At 49.4% G+C, this 19,924-nt stretch overlaps 1 protein-coding gene across 6 annotated transcripts in view; it reads right to left on the bottom strand.

The window, feature by feature from the left end:
• Positions 1–19,924, bottom strand: part of Fam120b (family with sequence similarity 120B) — a 40,694-nt gene continuing 20,770 nt past the window's right edge. For 2 of the 6 annotated variants that reach the window (XM_052169312.1, XM_052169318.1), the window contains 7 exons: positions 17,057–17,149; positions 8,814–9,020; positions 7,500–7,608; positions 6,343–6,429; positions 2,026–2,077; positions 1,441–1,894; positions 1–1,375 (listed from right to left, as the gene is read on the bottom strand). In XM_052169312.1, the coding sequence (XP_052025272.1) occupies positions 2,037–2,077; positions 6,343–6,429; positions 7,500–7,608; positions 8,814–9,020; positions 17,057–17,149 (537 nt within the window). In that variant the 3' untranslated portion in view covers positions 1–1,375; positions 1,441–1,894; positions 2,026–2,036. Of the gene's footprint in view, positions 1,376–1,440; positions 1,895–2,025; positions 2,078–6,342; positions 6,430–7,499; positions 7,609–8,813; positions 9,021–9,244; positions 10,001–10,127; positions 10,311–17,056; positions 17,150–19,924 lie in introns of those variants that run through there. The other 4 variants (XM_052169315.1, XM_052169317.1, XM_052169313.1 and 1 more) reach the window with 4 other exon arrangements.

Here is a 19,924-nt window from a genome sequence, read left to right as displayed (position 1 = left end):
AAAATGTATTTTTATTTTATTTTATTTTATATGTGGAAATTCTATCACAAGACTTGACCGGAAAACGTCAGCAATGCTGTCACTGGAAAGGCTCTACATGTGATAAACACTCCATCAACACAGTGGTTTATTTAAACTTGTGACTGACGTACGCATTTTATTGACAAGTCGGGATGCAGCTTCTGTGACGGAAAACAACTTTCATAGAAATGTACTTTCAATCTAAGAGATCAGAATCTTGATTAAAAGTTACACAAGTAAACAGCCAAGGGACAGAACTTCTAAAGGCAGCAATGTTTGAAAGACGCAGAAAGGAAGAAGACAGCATTCGAGGGAAGGACCGGAAAAGCCAGTTCCAAATCTAGGCAGCAAAGTCATGGCAGCTACAGGATCTGCGATGCACTGTGCTGACGTCCTTCAGGAACTGAACACATAGCATGCTCCAAGGCGGGAAATAGATCTATACCTTTCTGGCAAACCCAAGAGCTCCACACAGCACGGTCGAGCCGGTGGTCGGGAAACTGTCAGTGTTAAGATGAAAAGGGACGTTTTAGGAGCTTATTAAAATCTTAGACAGGAGCACTGAAAGGACACGTCTTCCAGTGACCAGACTGCTTGCATCCCCCGAGGGAACTAAGTGTCCCCAGAATGCGCAGGGCCGTAAGGGGCCTGGACAGGCTCAGCTCCTCTGGATCCCCAGGGGAGTCAGGGAAGAACCTCAAGGAGGAGCTTACCTTAAGCTTACCCCACCGCTTCTTTAAAAATCTTTTTTTAAAAAAAAAACTTTTATTTCATCTCTACAGGTGTTTCGCCTGTGTGCCTGTCTGGACATCACTTGTGTGTTGGTTCTCAGAGAGGCCGGTGGAGGCTTTCGATCCCCTGGAACTGTGGTTACAGACAGTTGTGAGCCACCGTGTGTGGCGGATGTGGGTGACGGGCATCTGGAAGAGCAGCCACTGTTCTGAACTGCTGAGCCATCTTTCCTCTAAGCAGAACCAACTCTCCCACAAGAAAGCGATTTAGTTGTTTTTTTTTTTTCTATCCAAATACTTTGTGGATCAAGAAAAAAAATAGATGATACTTACTTCTGTTAGATTCTCTGATGAAGTAATTTCTGACAGACTGTATAGCTATTAGATATCATGGTTGGTGGTCTGAGAATGGCCCCAGGAGCTAAAGCTTGCTCTCCAGCTGGTGGAAAAGATTAGGAGTGGTCTTCCTGGAGAGGGCGTGGCTTTGGGGGTGTGTCGCTGGGGAGTGGGCTTTGAAGTTTCAAAACCAGGAGCCATTCCCAGTTGGCTGGCCCTCGCCTGGCCCTCACCGTTTACCCCAACATGATGGTCATAGGAGCCATTCCCAGTTGGCTGGCCCTCGCCTGGCCCTCACTGTGTACCCCAACATGATAGTCATAGGAGCCATTCCCAGTTGGCTGGCCCTCACCGTGTACCCCAACATGATGGTCATAGGCTCTATGACCCTCTGGAACTCGCAGACCCAAATTAAATGCTTTCTTTAGTAAATGCTTTGGCCATGGTACCTTTTCACGATAACTGAAAAATAAGAAGACATCATGATTTCAAAGACTGATGATTTGAGGAAATGTTTTCACTATTTAATAGTAAGAAAATGTTTGGAAGGAGCCTCCTGCTAAGGTCAGGAGAGCATTCTCAATGTCAGCATCACGTGTTCTGGGTCACGGAGCCAGGGGCAACCGCTGAGACAAAGCAATGGGCTCTTTTTATAGTATGTGTAGGAGAAACCTCTGAAAGGCAATTTCTCCTTCCTTCAAAGTGTGGTCCCAGCTGCTATCCTTGCTGATGAGACTGGGTGATGTCACTCTGATCACCTCGGAAGGAGGGCGGAGTCTGGGCACTCATGCTTTTTCTGCACTCTTCTGGAAGAAGCAAACATATCTTGGGTTAGGTTGGTGGGTCCCAGTCGGGAAGCTGGCCCGTTAAGCACTTGGCCCTCAGGTGTAAAGACAGGGCATCGGCTGGTCCCCCGAGAGGCCGGGGAGTTCTTTACCTGTACAACACCTAGTATCTTCTCCAGTGGTCATGTTCATGCTGTCTGCCCCCTGTACCAAACAGAGATGAGCACCAAAGTAAGAATGTCTCCCAACACCAACTCACAGCGGCAGCAGGGCTCTGAGCATGCATAAAGATGGATGGCTGAGCTATGCTGGAAGGCACAGCATTTTTCAGTTGTGGCCACCTGTCATCAAATTTTGCTCTATAATTATTCCATTAAAGTGGAAGCAATTAATTAGGAGGCAGCGCTATTAGTAGAAGGAAACTGTCAAAATTGTTTCTCTTGGTGCCATTTCTGACCATCTGCAGGACATCTAGATGTTTATTACCGCTAATGACTTTGGAAATGGAAATTCATATGCAGATGGCTCTAGGAGGACTTCCTGCCAAGCACAGAAAAAGCCACGTGTGGCTTTTCCAGGGCCGAGCACACAAGTGCCCCAAGCCCACAGTGTAGCTGGCCACTTCCTGCCTCTGACAGACACTGGTGTTGGGAAGGGGCTTAGAGCAGAACTAGCCTTGAAGGAAACGGTTTCCACATCTTAAAAGCAACACTGTTCAGGTGGGCATGGTGGTAGTCAGGGCTTGGAGGCAGGTGGATTTCTGAGTTCCAGCCAGAATAATGCCACAGAGTGACATCCTGTCATGACACCGCCACCAGGCGTCTCTGTAAGTCTTGCTCTTGGCTGTCTCTGGTATATGGAAGTGATGGTTTTAACATGCACTGCCTAATGACCCCTAAAGTGTGAGGGTGACAACCCAAACAGGTGTCCAGATGAATACAACCTTCAGCACCCCTGTCACCGTGGCTCCCACCCTGTGGTTTCCTAGCATGCAGGGCCCTCTTGGGTCACCATGAGAAGAGGCGGAGTGAAGAATCTCATGAAGTTTACAGCTCTTAATGGAATGTAACACATTTCCCCTTGCCAGCTGGGCTGAATAACAGCCAGGGACGGGTCAAAGCTTCAACCCTCGCACCCATTTGTTCTCAGGGGGACTGGGGTGGCCCTAGACTGGGATGTTGACTACCTGTGGGGTGCACCCCCATCCCATCTGCCAGGCCGCAGTCCCTGCAGTGACCCTGACAGCCCGCATCACACGGTTGTTATTGCATGTTGTGAACGTGTGTCAACTATGTCCACCGCCATTTCAATCATAAGTATTTCGAGCCTCTCCTTTCCTCACATGGAAAGTTTTGTCTACTTTTTCTGATCTTGAAATCGTGACACCTTTCTACTTTATATGTTGTAGAAATAAAAAAAGTATTAAAGACAGGAAAACTGCACTAGGAAAATGTGCTGGCCCAAAACGTAAGCCTGGTCATTTGGCTGAAAAAGTAGATTGCTTCATCTTTAAAACAGCAGTGAAAAAGCTGCAGTCAAGGACCACTTGCACAGAAGAGCACACAGGCGAAGCCTGCCACACGGCGGCGGCCGGCCGGTGGCCTGGGGACTCGCTTCCGCACGAGCACCGGTGAGCTCTGTCCTTGCTCACACACTGGCCCGAACTGCTGCTAGACTCGCCTCTAGCCACTGAGCCATCAGTCCAGCACAAGGCCACTCAGACTGGCCTTTTTGTCTCAGGTCACTAGACCTTTCCCTAGCCCCACCTTCACAATCGAGACTGTGATTGTGTGTCTATTGTCACCCACCCCGATAAAGTCAAGACTGTGTGTGTCTATTGTCAGCCACCCCGATAAAGTTGAGACGTCCTTCAAAGTCCCAAGTCTCAGACCAGGGCCCAGTGTCTGTGTAGTTTTTTGGCTTTGACTAATGAGGCCAGTGGCATGTTTCAAATGGGCTTCTCTGGTCCTGAAGACCAGAGAACAATGTGTTGAGTTTAGTGTGGCTGAGTAGGTGGGGGACGTCAGCCAGCTCCCGGAAATTCCCAGCCACTGAATCAGTCAGTTGTGCAATGAAGTTTGTGCTACAGTTCACTCAATCACTGGACAGGGTTAACTGTCCAGGGCCTGTGTGCCCGTCCCCCAGGGCCTGCACATCTATAACCGTGATGATGACCTCACGCTGTTCTTTTCTGGGTTAGATGAACTGCTTCTATTGGTTTGATTATCTGGCCTTTTCTTTATATGTGTAAACATAGGCTTTAAGACATGTCTGTCAGAGGTGAGATATCAAATCCTTGGTGGTTATGGGTGTGATTTAGAATTATAACACTGGGGCATCTGAGGGGAAGTGTGACATCACTCACTGAGGCAAGGAGTAAGACCGTTGTATTTACTGCCCTATGGAACGGAAGAATCATACAAGACGCATGTGTCCAACATGCGTGCAAAGTGAACCAAATGCAGAGTGCACACAATCAGTCTGTTTCACTAAGCTGGTGAGTGCCAGCGTGCCAAAAAGGCTGTGGCCCAGAGCGCAGACAAAGGGCCAGGAAGTAGCCTCACAGTCCAAGACTCAGGGACGACCAAGTCCTGAAGGTGCAAATGATCCAGGCCAGGCCACAGCTGAGACCACTGATGTGTGTGCGAGCGCTGCAGACCAGCCAGGTTGAAAACTAGGAAATCAGGAGATGCGTGGCATGCACACCAAGAACTGGAACAGCAGTGGCTACCGCCCTGCTTCTTCACTGCTCCCAACCCCCCTTGGTAGTGGCTGCTTTTACAGTCACAAATGGAGCGGGACCCTGGAAGGCACCCATAGTTTGGACAGGATTGCCTCCGAGGAGCTGGCGGTTCTGGGGACAACTGAAGACCAGCCTGGCAGCTCACCCACGGAGTTCTGACTTCTGACCTGTGGTTTCCTGCTCAGGGACAGGCCCAGCAGGAGGTTACCACTATCCTATCACCCCAGGCTTACTGTCCTAAGACCTGCCTCCACTCTCCCTGTGGTAAAGGCTGCTAGCCTCACAGCACTAGCCACAGGGACGTCATCACATAGGGACCATGCATCCTGGTGCCATGAAGACTGCAGGGGACAGACAGAGGCCATGACGTCTCTGGGCAACTGGAAATACTGAGTGATGTGGGATCCAGGGAAGACAGAGACCCAGGACTCAGAAAGCATCTCTCCTAGGGAGCAGTTGTATTATTTATCTATGGTGACATGCTCAATGCTCTCTAGAGAATGTGAAGAGATTCCTTATGACCAATAATTCAAAGGAGGATTGATTCCCCCTAGTGTATCTGAAACATATATCCCTATAACTTCTGCCACAGTGAGAATAATCAAATTTTTGTGGCACCTTTCCTGGGCATCCAGTCTGGGACCGGACTCCGTGGGTACAGACAGTTCTTTGTAGGAGTGGTGTGCTTTATGAGACAGTGGTCACTGTCCTAAGAGCTGCAGATAAAGTGACCAAGACTCGGGCTTCCCAGCGGAGACTGGCATGGGCCTGGCTCTGTGGCACCTGCACAAATAGCACCTTTCTCAATCACTGACCAAGAATCTAAGAATCATAGCCCTAAAGAGCTACAGGTACACAGGCTTTCTGAAGCCAGAGTCTGCCTGACAGAGAGCAAGGAGACAAGACAGTGACAGAGACAGTCATCAGACACAGTCTGAGTTTGGAGTTTTGAGAACACTGGTGGTACTCTCCTGCAGCTGCTGAGGACGCCAGCCTGCTTGGAGAGTTACAGCCTCTTACTGCCCGTGAGTGGACAGTTGTCACCTGGCCTAGCTCTGAGGTACTGGAGACAGGAATGGGACAATGGCAAGCCAGAGAGGACACAGGAAAGCATCTTCTTCCTCAGCATATGAGGCAATCTGGGCTGCGGCTGGCAGGGCAGGGGAGGGCTGGCTGGGGAAACTGACGTCTGCAGGGGAGAACCATCATTAGAGATCGGCTGCCTCGAAGAGGGGCCATCAGCCTTCCCCTCAGCACAAGGGCATTAGCTTGACTTTCAGCCTGATGCCTTGTGTCAGAATTCAGGCTGACCCCAAAACTGTCAGGGTGGGGCATGCAGATGGCCAGGCCTAGGCCTAGGCCCTACCTAACTCGAGTGGCTAAAGCAGCGCCATCGAACAAAATCATTATTGCTTGTCTCTATCCCATTAAACAAAGAATTAGGCATGCCAACGTACTGATTTGGTTTTTTCGAGACAGGGTTTCTCTGTGTAGCCCTGGCTGTCCTGGAACTCACTCTGTAGACCAGGCTGGCCTCCAACTCAGAAATCTGCCTGCCTCTGCGTCCCAGAGTGCTGGGATTACAGGCGTGCGCCACCACCGCCCGGCTTGATTTGTTTTCTAATTGTAATTGTTTTGACACACAGGAAAGGGTCTTCAGCACAAACACAGCATGAAGGGACACAGTACCTGTGAGCAGGTGATGACCGACGTGGTGGCCTCTTACCTGAACCCTGGTTTCTCCATGACTGCCCGGAATGGCCGCGTGTGGAGCCTGTCCTGTAGGAGCCATGGCCCTGTCTCCCTTGCCTCCCTGTGGGAAGAATGGCAACACATCAGCGCGTGGCTGTGTGCTTGTCTCACGCTGACTGGTGCAGGACATGACGGCAAGCCAGGGAGCACTCAGTGCGCTCACGCTGCAGAGCAGACCTGGAGGACTTGGAAGGTTGAAGAAGAGACGCGGCCGCCAATCTGTCCTGGGAGCGGAATGGCAGCCTATGGCAGTACTGAGAACTAGTGCACCATGTGCCTGTCGGGGCTTTGTTCTTTACCCAGACTCCTCCCCAGAGGCAACAACTGTCAAAGCCAGTTCCTCCAGCAGGGAGACTCACAGTTGCTTTAGGTAACTCAACAGTACGGATGCTTCTCCCTGGAGCATATTCCTGGGATTTGGTGAGCTCTTCTACGCTTCCCACAAACGTACGAACACGTTCCTTTTACACTCTGACGTCTCCCTTGGATCACTAATTTCCACTATTTATGCATGACCTGGCACGTAAGGTACGTTTATTTCGTGTGCCCCACAGGAGGAGGATGGGTTCCTGCCACAAGTTCCAATCACAGACTCTGGGGTGTGTCTGGTCAGCGTGGCATCTGGCCAGGAACCCCAAGTGCAACACATGTACAATACGACCTTCAGAGACTAAACCCCTCTTACGTTTGGAAGCAACGTGGCCAGAACCAGTAAGGACCCACACACCCACACCACTAAATTTACCCAGTAGTGAGTGACCCAGAAGGTCACAGCGCAGCAGACTGATGGCTGAAATGCCCCAAGGATGCCAGCACTTTCCTGCCTGGGGCCTAGGACAATCCACGGGCTGTAGTCTCCTGATCCCATTTCTTCTGCTGTCAGAGTGGTTGCTATGCTGAGAGCACGTCTCTGATAAGGGCACTTCAAGGATTCTATGCTCAACTCCTTGCCTTCCCTACTGTTGTAATTCACCCAAATCTATACCCAGTCCTCCCCAGACCTTACCCACTGAGCTAGGCCTCCTGACGGGCTGTCCTCGGTCAAAATTTCCCCATTCTCTTTTCAAGTATGTCTACCTAGGCCCCAGCACAGTACACGGCAGGAAGAGGGAGCGCCCAGGCCTCGCCCACCTGAGTAATGAGAGTTCCAGTGTGCTCTGCCCACGATGCGTCGGTTCTCCTTGGAGCAGGCCTTGCAGACCACTGCCTTCAGGTTGTGGAACTTGGTGAGCCACGATCTCTGCCAACGGATCAGATGGAAATGCTTTGTGAAAGGGCTGGATTGAACACAGCAGGGTGTGGGCGGCAGGTGCAGGATGCAACCTGCTAGTGGTTGCTATCCCCTTATCAACCAGTGTAGGGTCACACTCTGCACCAGGCGAAGGCGAAGATGGAGCACCTGCCCATTACCATGCTCTGAAGAGGGTCACAGATGACTGCTCACCTCCTGAGTCCCCTGGAAATGGCAGCCAATACCTATGATGTCTGCTTCTGTCTTGTGTAGGTTAAACAGTCGTGGCTAAAAATCTGACAATCTAAAAATCTACTCTCCTCACAATCTATGAACAGCGAGTGGAGGTGCTGGGGTCAGAGACCAGCAGCAGACAGCATTAGCTGCTCTGATAGCTTCTTGAATTACTACTGAAACTTAATCCTAGATAATTCTTTAGGTGGGCTTGGTGAGAGATGGGGTGCTCAAGGAGGAACTGTGTATTTTGAGGTACACAGTCAAGGATAACCGGAGCTGTGCTCTGGGGCTGCATCTCCTTCCGCCGCCGCCAGAGCCAGGTCCAGCTCTGAGAAAGGGCTGCCCGCTTGCTCTGCTCCTCTAAGTTCTAAACACCCACAAACCCTGCAACCTTGGTGAGAAACGGTGACGGCGGCGACACGTTGCCAAATGTTTTCCCTTTGGTGTGAAAACTTGGGAGTGTTTTATCTAACAGATCAGCATGTTCCCTCGCAATCACACCGCCTTCTCATCCCTGTGGGGAAGAAAACATTCCAAATGCGCTTGGCGGGAGGCCTCATTTGGAAATCTTCCAGGAATCGCGAAGCAATTCTACGGAGAAGGTTGAGTCAGCAGTCAGGGTCCCCAGGACATGGGCAGCCTCTGGTGGCAGCAGAGTCTCCCCCAACTAGTCTGCTGTCTTAGGGAACCCCTTGACAGACGGTGCAAGCCCTTCTCTCAGCTCCTCCTCCCCACAGAAGCCACTAGCTAGGTGAACACCAACGGATGCTGCTGAACTCGACAACCTCGTGTGTGGAGGAGAGCAGTGACAGAAATGTATGCGCGGTCCTCACAGCCGTGTGAGGTGATGTGGGCGACGATGGAGAACATGCCCGCTTTCCTAAAGCTTCCTAAAGCGAGGTGGGCGGACTTCCCAGGCACACTACAGTGACTGACTTCACACAGACTCATTCCGAGGTACAAGAACCAGAACTCACGTTTTGTTCCAGAAGAACTTCCACTGCATACCCCTTTTCAGACTGCAGGTACTTCTGATGGAAAAGCTTGCCATCGAAGACGTTCCAGGGCATAAACTCGCTTGTGGTCCAGGGGAAGCCACAGGCGCTGTTGACTAGTACCAGTGTGGTGAGGCCGCGGACGAGGAGGGAGCCCAGCTGCACAGCTCTGGAGTTAATGTAGTCCAGCTGTGGAGACACACGTGCACAGACAGCTCAAAACAGAGAGCTCGAGGCGGAAGTTAAACGTGAGCCGCAGAAAGGTAACTCGCCCTGTCAGTCTCTAGAATAGATGCTCACCAAGCCCTGAACAGGATGCTGGGCCTCCCGAGCTTTTCTGAATGAAAGAGGCCTGACAAGCGAGCTACGCCGGAGAAGGATGACAGGAGCCCCCTCCACTCCCAGGAACACACCTTTGCTCACCATCCACCCAGGAGGGCAGCAGGCGCGCACATGGGCTCTCTCCTTACACAGATCCACAAGTCATCCTGGCTGTGGTAGAGTGAATGGGGCCGGCTCCCATGGACTCATAGGTTTGCATGCTTGATCCTCAGGTGGTGGAACTGTTTGAGAAGGGCTAGGAGGTGTGGCCTTGATGGAGGAGGAGGTGTGTTGTTGGGCGTGGGCTCTGAAGTTTCAACAGCCCACACCATGCCCAGTCTCCCCCGGCCCCTGCCTGCCTGCCTGCACCGTTCCCAGTCTCCCCCGGCCCTGCCTGCCTGCCTTGGCCTTGTGGATCATACAATCTCTCAGCCACTGCTCACCATGATGACCAAGGACACAACTGTCTTGTCTCAGCGATAGAAAAGTAACTGACACACTGCTGTAGGAAAATCTGGGCTACGGCGAGATGTGGCCACTAGGAAAAACTTACAAGATCATGTATTCTTAGGGCACTTCCCTCCCTGTGTTTTCCAGGAGAACCTATATTTTTAAAATCATACTTAATTTCATTTTAACTGAATACCATTAAGAATAAGATGCCACATGGTATAATCTCAAAAGGTGCCCCGGTTTTTACAAATTAAGAATGTCTTGCCTTAGCTCTGGAGAGATGGTTCAGTAGTTAAGTGGCTGCTCTTCCAGAGGACCTGGGTTTGACTCCCAGCACCTACCTGGCAACTGTCTACAACCTCAGCTACAGAGGATCCAATGCCCTCTTCTGGCTTCTGCAGGTAGAGTACGGAGGTGTGCACAGTGCACAGACATACATGCAGGCAAAAGACTCACGTACATAAAATTAAAATACGTAAATAAAAATCTCAAAAATGAGAATCTCTTGCCAACATGAAATACCTTTCTTTGTTAAATCCATCTGCACATTCAACTATTTTTGTTGTTGTTCTTGATGGAGAGAGGCCACCCGCTATGCTGCATAAGGTTCCAAAGGCCACAGGAAGCTACATGCACGCATTCCCTGTGGATCTGGGAGGCTGACCGTGCTGCGGGTGTCAACACTGCAAACGTCCAAGAAACCCCCTAGAAAGGGGAGCACCAGTGACCAGGCCACTCTGGGCATCTGCCCTGCTCACACTGACCGATCAATGTTACCGTGAATACCATTACGTATCTAAGAGTTAATAAAACTGAAAGAAGTTGATCCGTGTGTTAACCGTTTTATGCACAAGGCCCCACTTAGATGAATTTGACAGTTATTTTAAAAACCATCAAAAGTACAGTGGTGCAAGACTGTCGTTTCAGAATGAAGGAGGCTGAGGCAGGGTGACAGTCACAGGTTCAGGACTCCCCTGGTAGGCTTGCATGGTGAGTTCCACGCCAGTAGGGGATACAGTGTGAGACCCTGTCTCGCTAAATAAAAAAGTTGTTTATCATGAACCTGGATCACTGCAGATTGAACCTTTAGTCTTAAGGGGTAAGTAAGCTTGAGCTGTATACACTGTTTATAGAGGTCTGAGTCAGAGAAGCACACTCCTTAGACAGAGCCACCAGGGAACACTGTGGGCTCCGGTGGTGCTCTCACTAATTCAAAACTTCTATGCATGGTCTGCAGAGTCTACTCCTAGCAGAACTGAATTTAATGAGCTATTCTCAAAGCCCACTGACACAACCCTGTTTTCCTTTCATTTACTCTGAGTAAAGTGAACTGACACCCACAGGCATGAGGTCTTTTTTCTTTCACTTGTTTTTATGAAGGCTGCATTCTTTGGGGGAGGTGGGTGGGGCTCTCCACGTAGCCCTGGCTTTTCTGGAGCGTGCTATGCAGATCCTGCCTCCGTCCCGGGATCTGGGACTAAAGGCATGCACCACCACACTTAGCAAAAGTGCAAGTCTGGACCTATTGATCATACATATGTTTGATTTGTACCTAGGCAATTCGATTTAGTAAAACAGTTATGAATGGTACTGCTCTCATAACGCATTTCCATGTACTCACTGGTAATATATGGACATTAATTGAATTCTGTATGTGGGCCTGTCATCATGTTTTGTTTGGGCTTTGCGATTCCCTCAAGACTTTCCTTTTAGAGGACTTCTGGGTAAGGTGGCAGAACAGAAGCCACATTGGACACAGTCACTGATTACAGTTTGGGAACTAAAGGGAATATGAATATTTTATCACTCCATCTGCTACTTTTCCAAGCCTGAAATAGATTTGATCAACACCTCAACCAGCCTCTCTGCCATGGGACCCCCGGGATACTATGAATGAATCTGCGGCTGCCACTCAAACAGCTACCCCTTCCTCCCAAAGCAGCGCTTCCTGCGAGCAGACTGGGCGGAAAAACTCCTACCAGGAAACCTACCAAACAAGCGGTGGTAAAAATGTCACACAAGGGGTTCCCAGTGGCTGCTCCCAGGTACACTGTCAACAGTCCAAATGAGGAAACACAGAACTTCTGAGGGAGCTAAACACTAACTCCCAGGGCCTTGGGTGCAGCTCCCTGCCCTGTGGGAGGGCAGGAACCTCAGCTCTCCACAGCCTACAAAACAGTCAAGAACACTCCACCCACAGGGGAGCTGCAAGCCCACAGCAGAGGAAGTGGGGCCATTTGAAAGCAGAAGGGAACACAACCTAGACCAGGACCAAGGAGACAAGTGGCAGAGCAGCCAAGGAGAAGAGGTCAACACTCAGGCTCTGGTCACATGTTCTTTTATGTCCGCCCAGCTCTCCTTCCCCACAGCAGCCGTTCCTCATCTACACAGCACGGGAAGGCACTGTAACAGGCCGACACTGTCCCCTACACAGCACGGGAAGGCACTGTAACAGGCCGACACTGTCCCCTACACAGCACGGGAAGGCACTGTAACAGGCCGACACTGTCCCCTACACAGCACGGGAAGGCACTGTAACAGGCCGACACTGTCCCCTACACAGCACGGGAAGGCACTGTAACAGGCCGACACTGTCCCCTACACAGCACGGGAAGGCACTGTAACAGGCCGACACTGTCCCCTACACAGCACGGGAAGGCACTGTAACAGGCCGACACTGTCCCCTACACAGCACGGGAAGGCACTGTAACAGGCCGACACTGTCCCCTACACAGCACGGGAAGGCACTGTAACAGGCCAACTCTGTCCCCTACATAGCACGGGAAGGCACTGTAACAGGCCAACTCTGTCCCCTACACAGCACGGGAAGGCACTAACAGGCCGACACAGTCCCCTACACAGCACGGGAAGGCACTGTAACAGGGCGACGCTGTCCCCTACACAGCACGGGAAGGCACTGTAACAGGCCAACTCTGTCCCCTACACAGCACGGGAAGGCACTAACAGGCCGACACTGTTCCCTACATAGCACGGGAAGGCACTGTAACAGGGCGACGCTGTCCCCTACACAGCACGGGAAGGCACTGTAACAGGCCAACTCTGTCCCCTACACAGCACGGGAAGGCACTGTAACAGGCCGACGCTGTATCCTACACAGCACGGGAAGGCACTGTAACAGGGCGACGCTGTCCCCTACACAGCACGGGAAGGCACTATAACAGGGCGACGCTGTCCCCTACACAGCACGGGAAGGCACTGTAACAGGCCGACACTGTCCCCTACACAGCACGGGAAGGCACTAACAGGCCGACGCTGTCCCCTACACAGCACAGGAAGGCACTGTAACAGGGCGACGCTGTCCCCTACACAGCACGGGAAGGCACTGTAACAGGCCAACTCTGTCCCCTACACAGCACGGGAAGGCACTGTAACAGGGCGACGCTGTATCCTACACAGCACGGGAAGGCACTGTAACAGGCCGACACTGTCCCCTACACAGCACGGGAAGGCACTGTAACAGGGCGACGCTGTATCCTACACAGCACGGGAAGGCACTGTAACAGGGCGACGCTGTCCCCTACTCTCCATATTATACACTCTCACACTCTTCTTTCTTAACTTTTTCTTTTCTTTTAAATCTTCTTTTCTCTTTTCTGATATTCTACTTGGTAATGCATCTCCGAAAGCCCGGGGGCTGACTCGGTTTACAACTACTGAGTATATATCTTTACTTGCTTTTAGTCTACGATTAATACCCCCCCCCAATCCACCCCATCTCCCCCTCTGCCTTAACTGTCACCAGGCCTATACATGTCCTCTCCTCTGCTTTCCATCTGACGGCTTAAGCTCACTGCTAGGTTCACAGCGACTGCTCAGCTTCTTTCTGTTTTCACCCCAGCATTATTAGTGTTCACGTTAACCGCCAGGGGTCCATTTCCTTTCTACTAACCCCTACTCTTCAAGTGTGTTCTGTAGTCACCTGTGACTCCATTACTGGAGTGGTTTAACTACGGGAACTACAGACAGTTCCCAGCCTATAGGAGCAGAGTGTAGGGACAATAGTCTAAGAGATGACAACATAACTGACTACCTCTTCTTTTGTCTCTTCCAAATACTGCAAACGTGACCACTTAGAGAAAACAGGCAAGCTGAATGCAAAGAACATGACCAACACATCTCTACCCTGTAGTCTAACCACAGAAGGGCAAATCCCAGGGCAAAGCCACAGGTAATATGAAAAACTGAGGAAACTCATCTCTAGAAATCACCAACTGCATACTAATGACTGATAACTACTGCTATTTAGATGAAACTCTGGATGCATGATTGAAGAGAATGATTATAAATATGGCACACATTATGAGGAGGACTCCAATATTTTCTGAGAACACAAAAAGGCAACAGAAAGGACTAAGACACCAATCCACAGCATGAACGGAGAGTAAGAGAGAAATACTAAAGGAAACCTAAACCAGAACGGAGATGGAATGAAAAACACAACAGGAAGTCAAAGTCTGGAGGGATGTCTCAGCAGGAGAATGGATCACAAGGACACAGAATACCAAGGTCTCAACTCTGCCCCTTGGTGTGGACCCAGAATCCCCCTAGATTTCTCCCAGTGCCCCCCTTTCAATCTTCTTCTAGCCTGTCTCTACTCCTTTGTGACCCCCTGTACTGCACTAATCTGGGACCCAGGAGGCAACCGTGACTATCCTAACTGCCCTCCTCTCCAGAGCTCCTTCAGCCCTGCAGAAGTAAGTCTGCCTGCGGGGACCTCTCCTCTCCCCACTGTAGACCCCACCTCTCTCCTTCCTCCACTCCTCTGTGCCACTCCCTGACCTCTACAAGCACTCTCTACTAGAGACCCCACAGCCACCACACTTAGGATCCGACGTGTGCAACAGCAACCAAAGAACCTTGATGGATGCTCTACAAACTCTGACAGACAATGGATGCCAGCCAGACTGCTATACCCAGTAAACTATCAATCACAATCGACAGAGAAAGAAAAACAGTCTATGATAAAACCAAATTTAAGCAATTTCTATTGACCTGTCTAGGCCTATACAAGACACTAGAAGGAAGGCTTCAGGACCTTCTGTGCTTAACTCAAAAAGTTAAGGTCAGAAAAGTGGACATAAAGAATAAATAATCCCAGGACAGCAAGTCAAAACAAGGGCAAACCCACCTACACCATAACAAACTATCAGGAATCAATCAACACTGCTCATTGGTAATCCTCAGTATTAATGTTAATTCCCCAATAAAAAGACACAGACTAACAGACTAGATTAGGAAACAGGATCCGTCTTTCTGCCGCACCCATAAAATACCCTCACCATCAAGGGTAGACATTACCTTAGGGTAGATTCTAAATGTCTCTGTGTTTATATTTTCACGGGGGCTGTGTCAATTATTTGCCGTGGATTGTGTGTTCTCTTTAAAGCACCAGCAGCAGACATGTCCTACACCCTGAGTTACATCTGTGAGGAGAAGACCAGGGAGCACTGACTTAATTCAGAGGCGGTGCAGCTATGACCAGGCAGAGAGCCTGGGACTCTGAGGAAACTCTTAAGCTCTCCTGCATATCCTTAGGTCAAGTAGTGCAGATCCTGTATCGCAGGAGCAGGACTGTCCTTTATACACTTCATCAAGAGCTGATTTTTTTTTTTCTGAATTATAAGGAATTGCTTTTATTTGTAAAAATATTCTAAGTCATGTGTATTCCTTGGTTTTATATGTAGTTGATTTACCTATATATCATATATATGTATGTATGTATGTATGTATGTATGTATGTATGTATGTATGTATGTTAGGGATTGGTTCTACTGTTTTTGTCTTAATTCAGCTCCCAGACAATGAGGGTCCCTATGCCCAGCTGGCTTTGACTGGTAATAAAGAATTGCCGTACAGCCTACATCATGCCTGGGAAGCAGAGATGAGAGCTAAGAGCCCGCTGACATGTAAGAACCTGGGAAAGTGGCCCAGGGCAGCTCCCCCAATGGCAGAGATGAAATACAGATTTTAAAAGGTGTTAACTAAGGAATACTGGAGGAAGTGTGCTGGGGGAGGTTTGGAATTGCCTAGCCTTTGAGCTAGTCAAGGCATATCAAAATTAAGCTGCTGTTGCTGCTGTGTGTGTGTGTGTGTGTTTCATTTGTGAATCCAGACAAAAAAACTCTGGCAGGTGGCTAGAAGCATGATCACCCACCAGGAGAGAGCTCAAAGCAGTCACCACTACACATATAAAAATGAACGTTCCTCAGTATCTACAAAGGATTTGTTCTAAGACACCCAAAGTCCATAGACAAGACGCGTCCCTCATACAAAATGACTAGGAATGTGAGGATGATGTGGCCATATCTGTCTCCCCTCTGATTACCAAGAGATGATTTGGTTGAGCTGGCTGGCTAGCTGGGTATCCCCTTCCTCCTTCACCTGCCATGTGCATCTCTCCTGAGGCAGTACTCCATCTTAGAGGACAACTTACCCAGCATGCCCCCTGCTAGAATACCCAGTATTTGCTCATGCCCTGAGTACATGCTCTTGCTTCAAGTCACCTCTAGATCAGTTACACCCATTGTAATAGAAATATTACCTAAATAGTTGTTACGCTGTGTTACCAGGGGAACAATGAGCAGGAAGAAAGTCTGCACATGTCCAGCACACATGTAGGTTTTTTTTTTTTTTTTTTTTTTGGTTTTTCGAGACTGGGTTTCTCTGTGTAGCCCTGGCTGTCCTGGAACTCACTCTGTACACCAGGCTGGCCTCGAACTCAGAAATCCGCCTGCCTCTGCCTCCCAAGTGCTGGGATTACAGGCGTGTGCCACCATGCCTGGCACACATGTAGTTTTTTAAAAAATTATTTTCAATCCCTGGTTAGTTGGAGGAACCTATGGCTACAGAGATAAATTTAGCATAAAAATATGTACATAGATATTTATACATGTAGCACAATTCTGGATTTTTTTTTAAAATGCACATATAAACATATAGTTTTCAAGCAATTCTGAACTAATGTATGCCCAACATAAGTAGCTTTAAGTGGCAAACCTAAAGTCACTCTACTGCACATGGCCTCTGGAGCTCCACTTTCTTCAACAGAACCACAAAGCACTGCATGCTGGGTGAGGATACAGGAAGGACAGCCTGGCTTCACCCTGCTGTGAACCAGTGGATGTGAGGGTGAGCTGGACCAGAAAAGGCACTGTTTCTCTGACACCAATGGGACTGACAAAAACTTCTCAAACTGTGAGTCGATCAGGCCAGGAGCTGGATATAACAGCTGGGTATAACAGTTGTCTGAGTTGTAAAGAACAGCCATCTTGGAATCATTGACAGAGGATGACAATCTTTTATGGAGACACCCTCACCAAACATGCCTGCCTTGCACGTCCTATGGAGTACCAACTGTGACAGCAGAAAGGCTAGAAAGAACACTGACTATGTGATCACAGCAAGGTTGTGGTGATTGACTGTGACTATACCTGTAAGTGCATAAGCTGGGAGGTTGATTTTCCTTGGAGGCACAAGGCTTGAGCAATAAATGCATGCAGATCTTCCAGGGAAAGAGTGTCCACCTGAAAAGCAGAGGAAGGGGCCAGCGTGAGCCAACTGAAAGCAACACTTTTTATAAGCGTGGGTCTCAGTCGCCAAATATGGGGGTATGTTTACACACACACACACACACACACACACACACACACACACACACACAGGAAAATGTACACGTGTACACATATCTGCATGGTGAGTGAACCAGTGGTGTGGGAAGATGGGGAGAGCACATCCTCTGCTCTCATCACCCGCAACTCTAGGCCACATAGTTTACAGATGAGGCAAACCCTTCTGTATAAAATGTACAAAAGAGATGGCTAGGAGGCTGAGGTGGGCTACCCGTGGATGGAGGAACATCCAACTTTGACAATCCTGGATGTAACCTTCATCCTTGGATCCCAGCAATATAACTCCGGGCCCTCCCACTCTGATCAAAAAGTCAAAAGTGTGGGGAAAAAATACAAATGGAAACAGAGGGATTAATTCGGTTTTTAAAATAAGTTATATGATGAGGAGATCCAAAGACATTGGTGTCTCCGCCCACTCCTGAGGCTGACACTGCCTGCGCCTAGCCACAGTGATAGTCTTCAGTGCCAACTCTACTGGACTTTGGATCACCCTGGAAACAGACTTGTGGGTGTGTAGGAGAGAGCTTCAGAAAGGCTTGACTTGGAGAGAAGACCCAGGCTGGATGTGGGGGTCACCACACCATCCCACTGGGGGGAGGGGAAGAGGGGAGGATAGCATGGGGGGGGAAGAGGGGAGGATAGCATGGGGGGGGGAAGAGGGGAGGATAGCATGGGGAGGGGAAGAGGGGAAGATAGCATGGGGGGGGGGCTGGCCTAATAAAAGAATGAGCTCAGCACCTGTGTTCGTTTTCCTTCACGTCCTGATTATGGAAGCAATGTGATCTGCTGTCTCTGACGTCCCTGCTGCCCTGCCTTCCCCACCATAATGAACTACACAGCCTCAAACTGTGCAAACCAGAATAAACCCTTCCTCACTTGGGACTGCATCTGTCAGGTGTCTGACCAAAGCGATGAGAAAGGCACCTAACCCAAGTGTCCAGTTGGCTGTCTAGTGCTGTGACCAGAAGCAGGGTGCGGTGGCGGAGGGCATTCTGCTTAAATTTCTACATCATGGGGCATCATCAAAGGAGGCCAAGACGTACGGCGGCAGACATGAAGTGGAAGCCACGGAGGGTGCTGCTTACTAGCTTGCTTCCTATGGTTTGTTCTGCCTGCTTTCTCATAGCATCCAAGATCACCAACCCAGGGGTGGTGGCATCAGCAATGGTGAGCTAGACCCCCCCCCCCCCACATCAATCAAAAAGATGCACCATGGGCTTCCCCACACGCCAACTGGGATGGGTGCGCTCTCTCGATCAAGGATCCTTCTTCCGAAACGACACAGCTTCTGATGACAGTGACTGACTGCACTGGTAATCAACTAGAAGCAATATGCTAACCACCCACGCAATTCTCCTCTCAGGCAAGAGCTCTTCTGAGAGGGAGGGGTACACGGTGGCAGCAGAAGCCAGGGGTGGGGGTGGGGGTGGGGGTGGGGGTGGGGAAGAAACATAACAGCCACAACCCATTGGTAAAATTTAACCAAGAGCACCAGGAAAATAAGATGCTTGCATGTCTCCTTCAGATAAAACGGTCCCCATAAACCAGAAAGAATAACTGTCTTTATACCGCCCTCACCCTGGGAATCCCCTGGAAAGATACTGTACAGTGCTTGACCCAGGTACAAGCCATCAGTCAAGTGCAGTCACTGGTTACCCGCCACTCTCCTGTTCCGTGTTTATTTCAAAGGATGCGCCATTATTAGACAATCCTGCAGATGTGGGATTTGTGACAAGGCCAAGCACACATGGATTATAAAATCCATGAAACGCCATATTGCTTAGACTGAGGTCGACTGGTACGCAGTTTTACCCACAATTAAGTCAAGTTTGGAGCCTGATCTTAAGACGCCAGCCTAGGGGAAAAGCTCTCATGGGTCTTTTCTCACAGTTAATTAAGCATGTTTTTTTTTTAAAAGATTTATTTATTTATTTATTTATAAATAAATAAGTAAGTACACTCAAGCTGTCTTCAGACACACCAGAAGAGGGCATCTGATCTCATTATAGATCATGGTTGTGAGCCACCATGTGGTTGCTGGGATTTGAACTTGGGACCATTGGAAGAGCAGTCAGTGTTCTTAACCACTGAGCCATCTCTTCAGCCCTAAGAATGGTTGTTAATTCGATGGGATTTACAATCCACCGTGGAAACAGACATCTGGACGTATCTGTTGGGGAGTTTCTAGACTGGGTTAGCTGAAATGGAGGTGGAGCCATTTTGTGGGTAAAAGTCCCAGGCTGAATAAAAACAAGAAAGGAGGCATAGCAGCAGCATTTATTATTTTGCCTGTGAGTATAATCGACTGCCCTAAGCCCCTACCACCGTGGTGTCCTGTCCCGACATGACAGACTGTCCCCTCAAACTGTGAGCCAAAGTAACTTCTGTCCTGATGTTGCTTTGGCCGAGGATTTTATTGTGCCAATAATCAAAGTAACGAGTATAATGTATGTGCAAGATTTTCTCAAATCAGACGCATCCACGTGGCCGCCACTCACGACCAACCATATCTCCAATTCCAGGGAATCTAATCCCCTCTTCTGACCTCCACGGGCACCAGACACGTAGGCAGGGCCCGCAAACACAGAATGGGTAGAACAAAACGTTCATATACATAACATGAAATATTTTTTAAAAGGCAATTTAAGCTCAATGACATGAAAGTATGAT

The sequence above is a fragment of the Apodemus sylvaticus genome, chromosome 23, assembly GCF_947179515.1.
Source record: "Apodemus sylvaticus chromosome 23, mApoSyl1.1, whole genome shotgun sequence".
NCBI classification, from domain to species: Eukaryota; Metazoa; Chordata; class Mammalia; order Rodentia; family Muridae; genus Apodemus; species Apodemus sylvaticus.
This window is presented reverse-complemented; position numbering and strand designations above follow the sequence as displayed.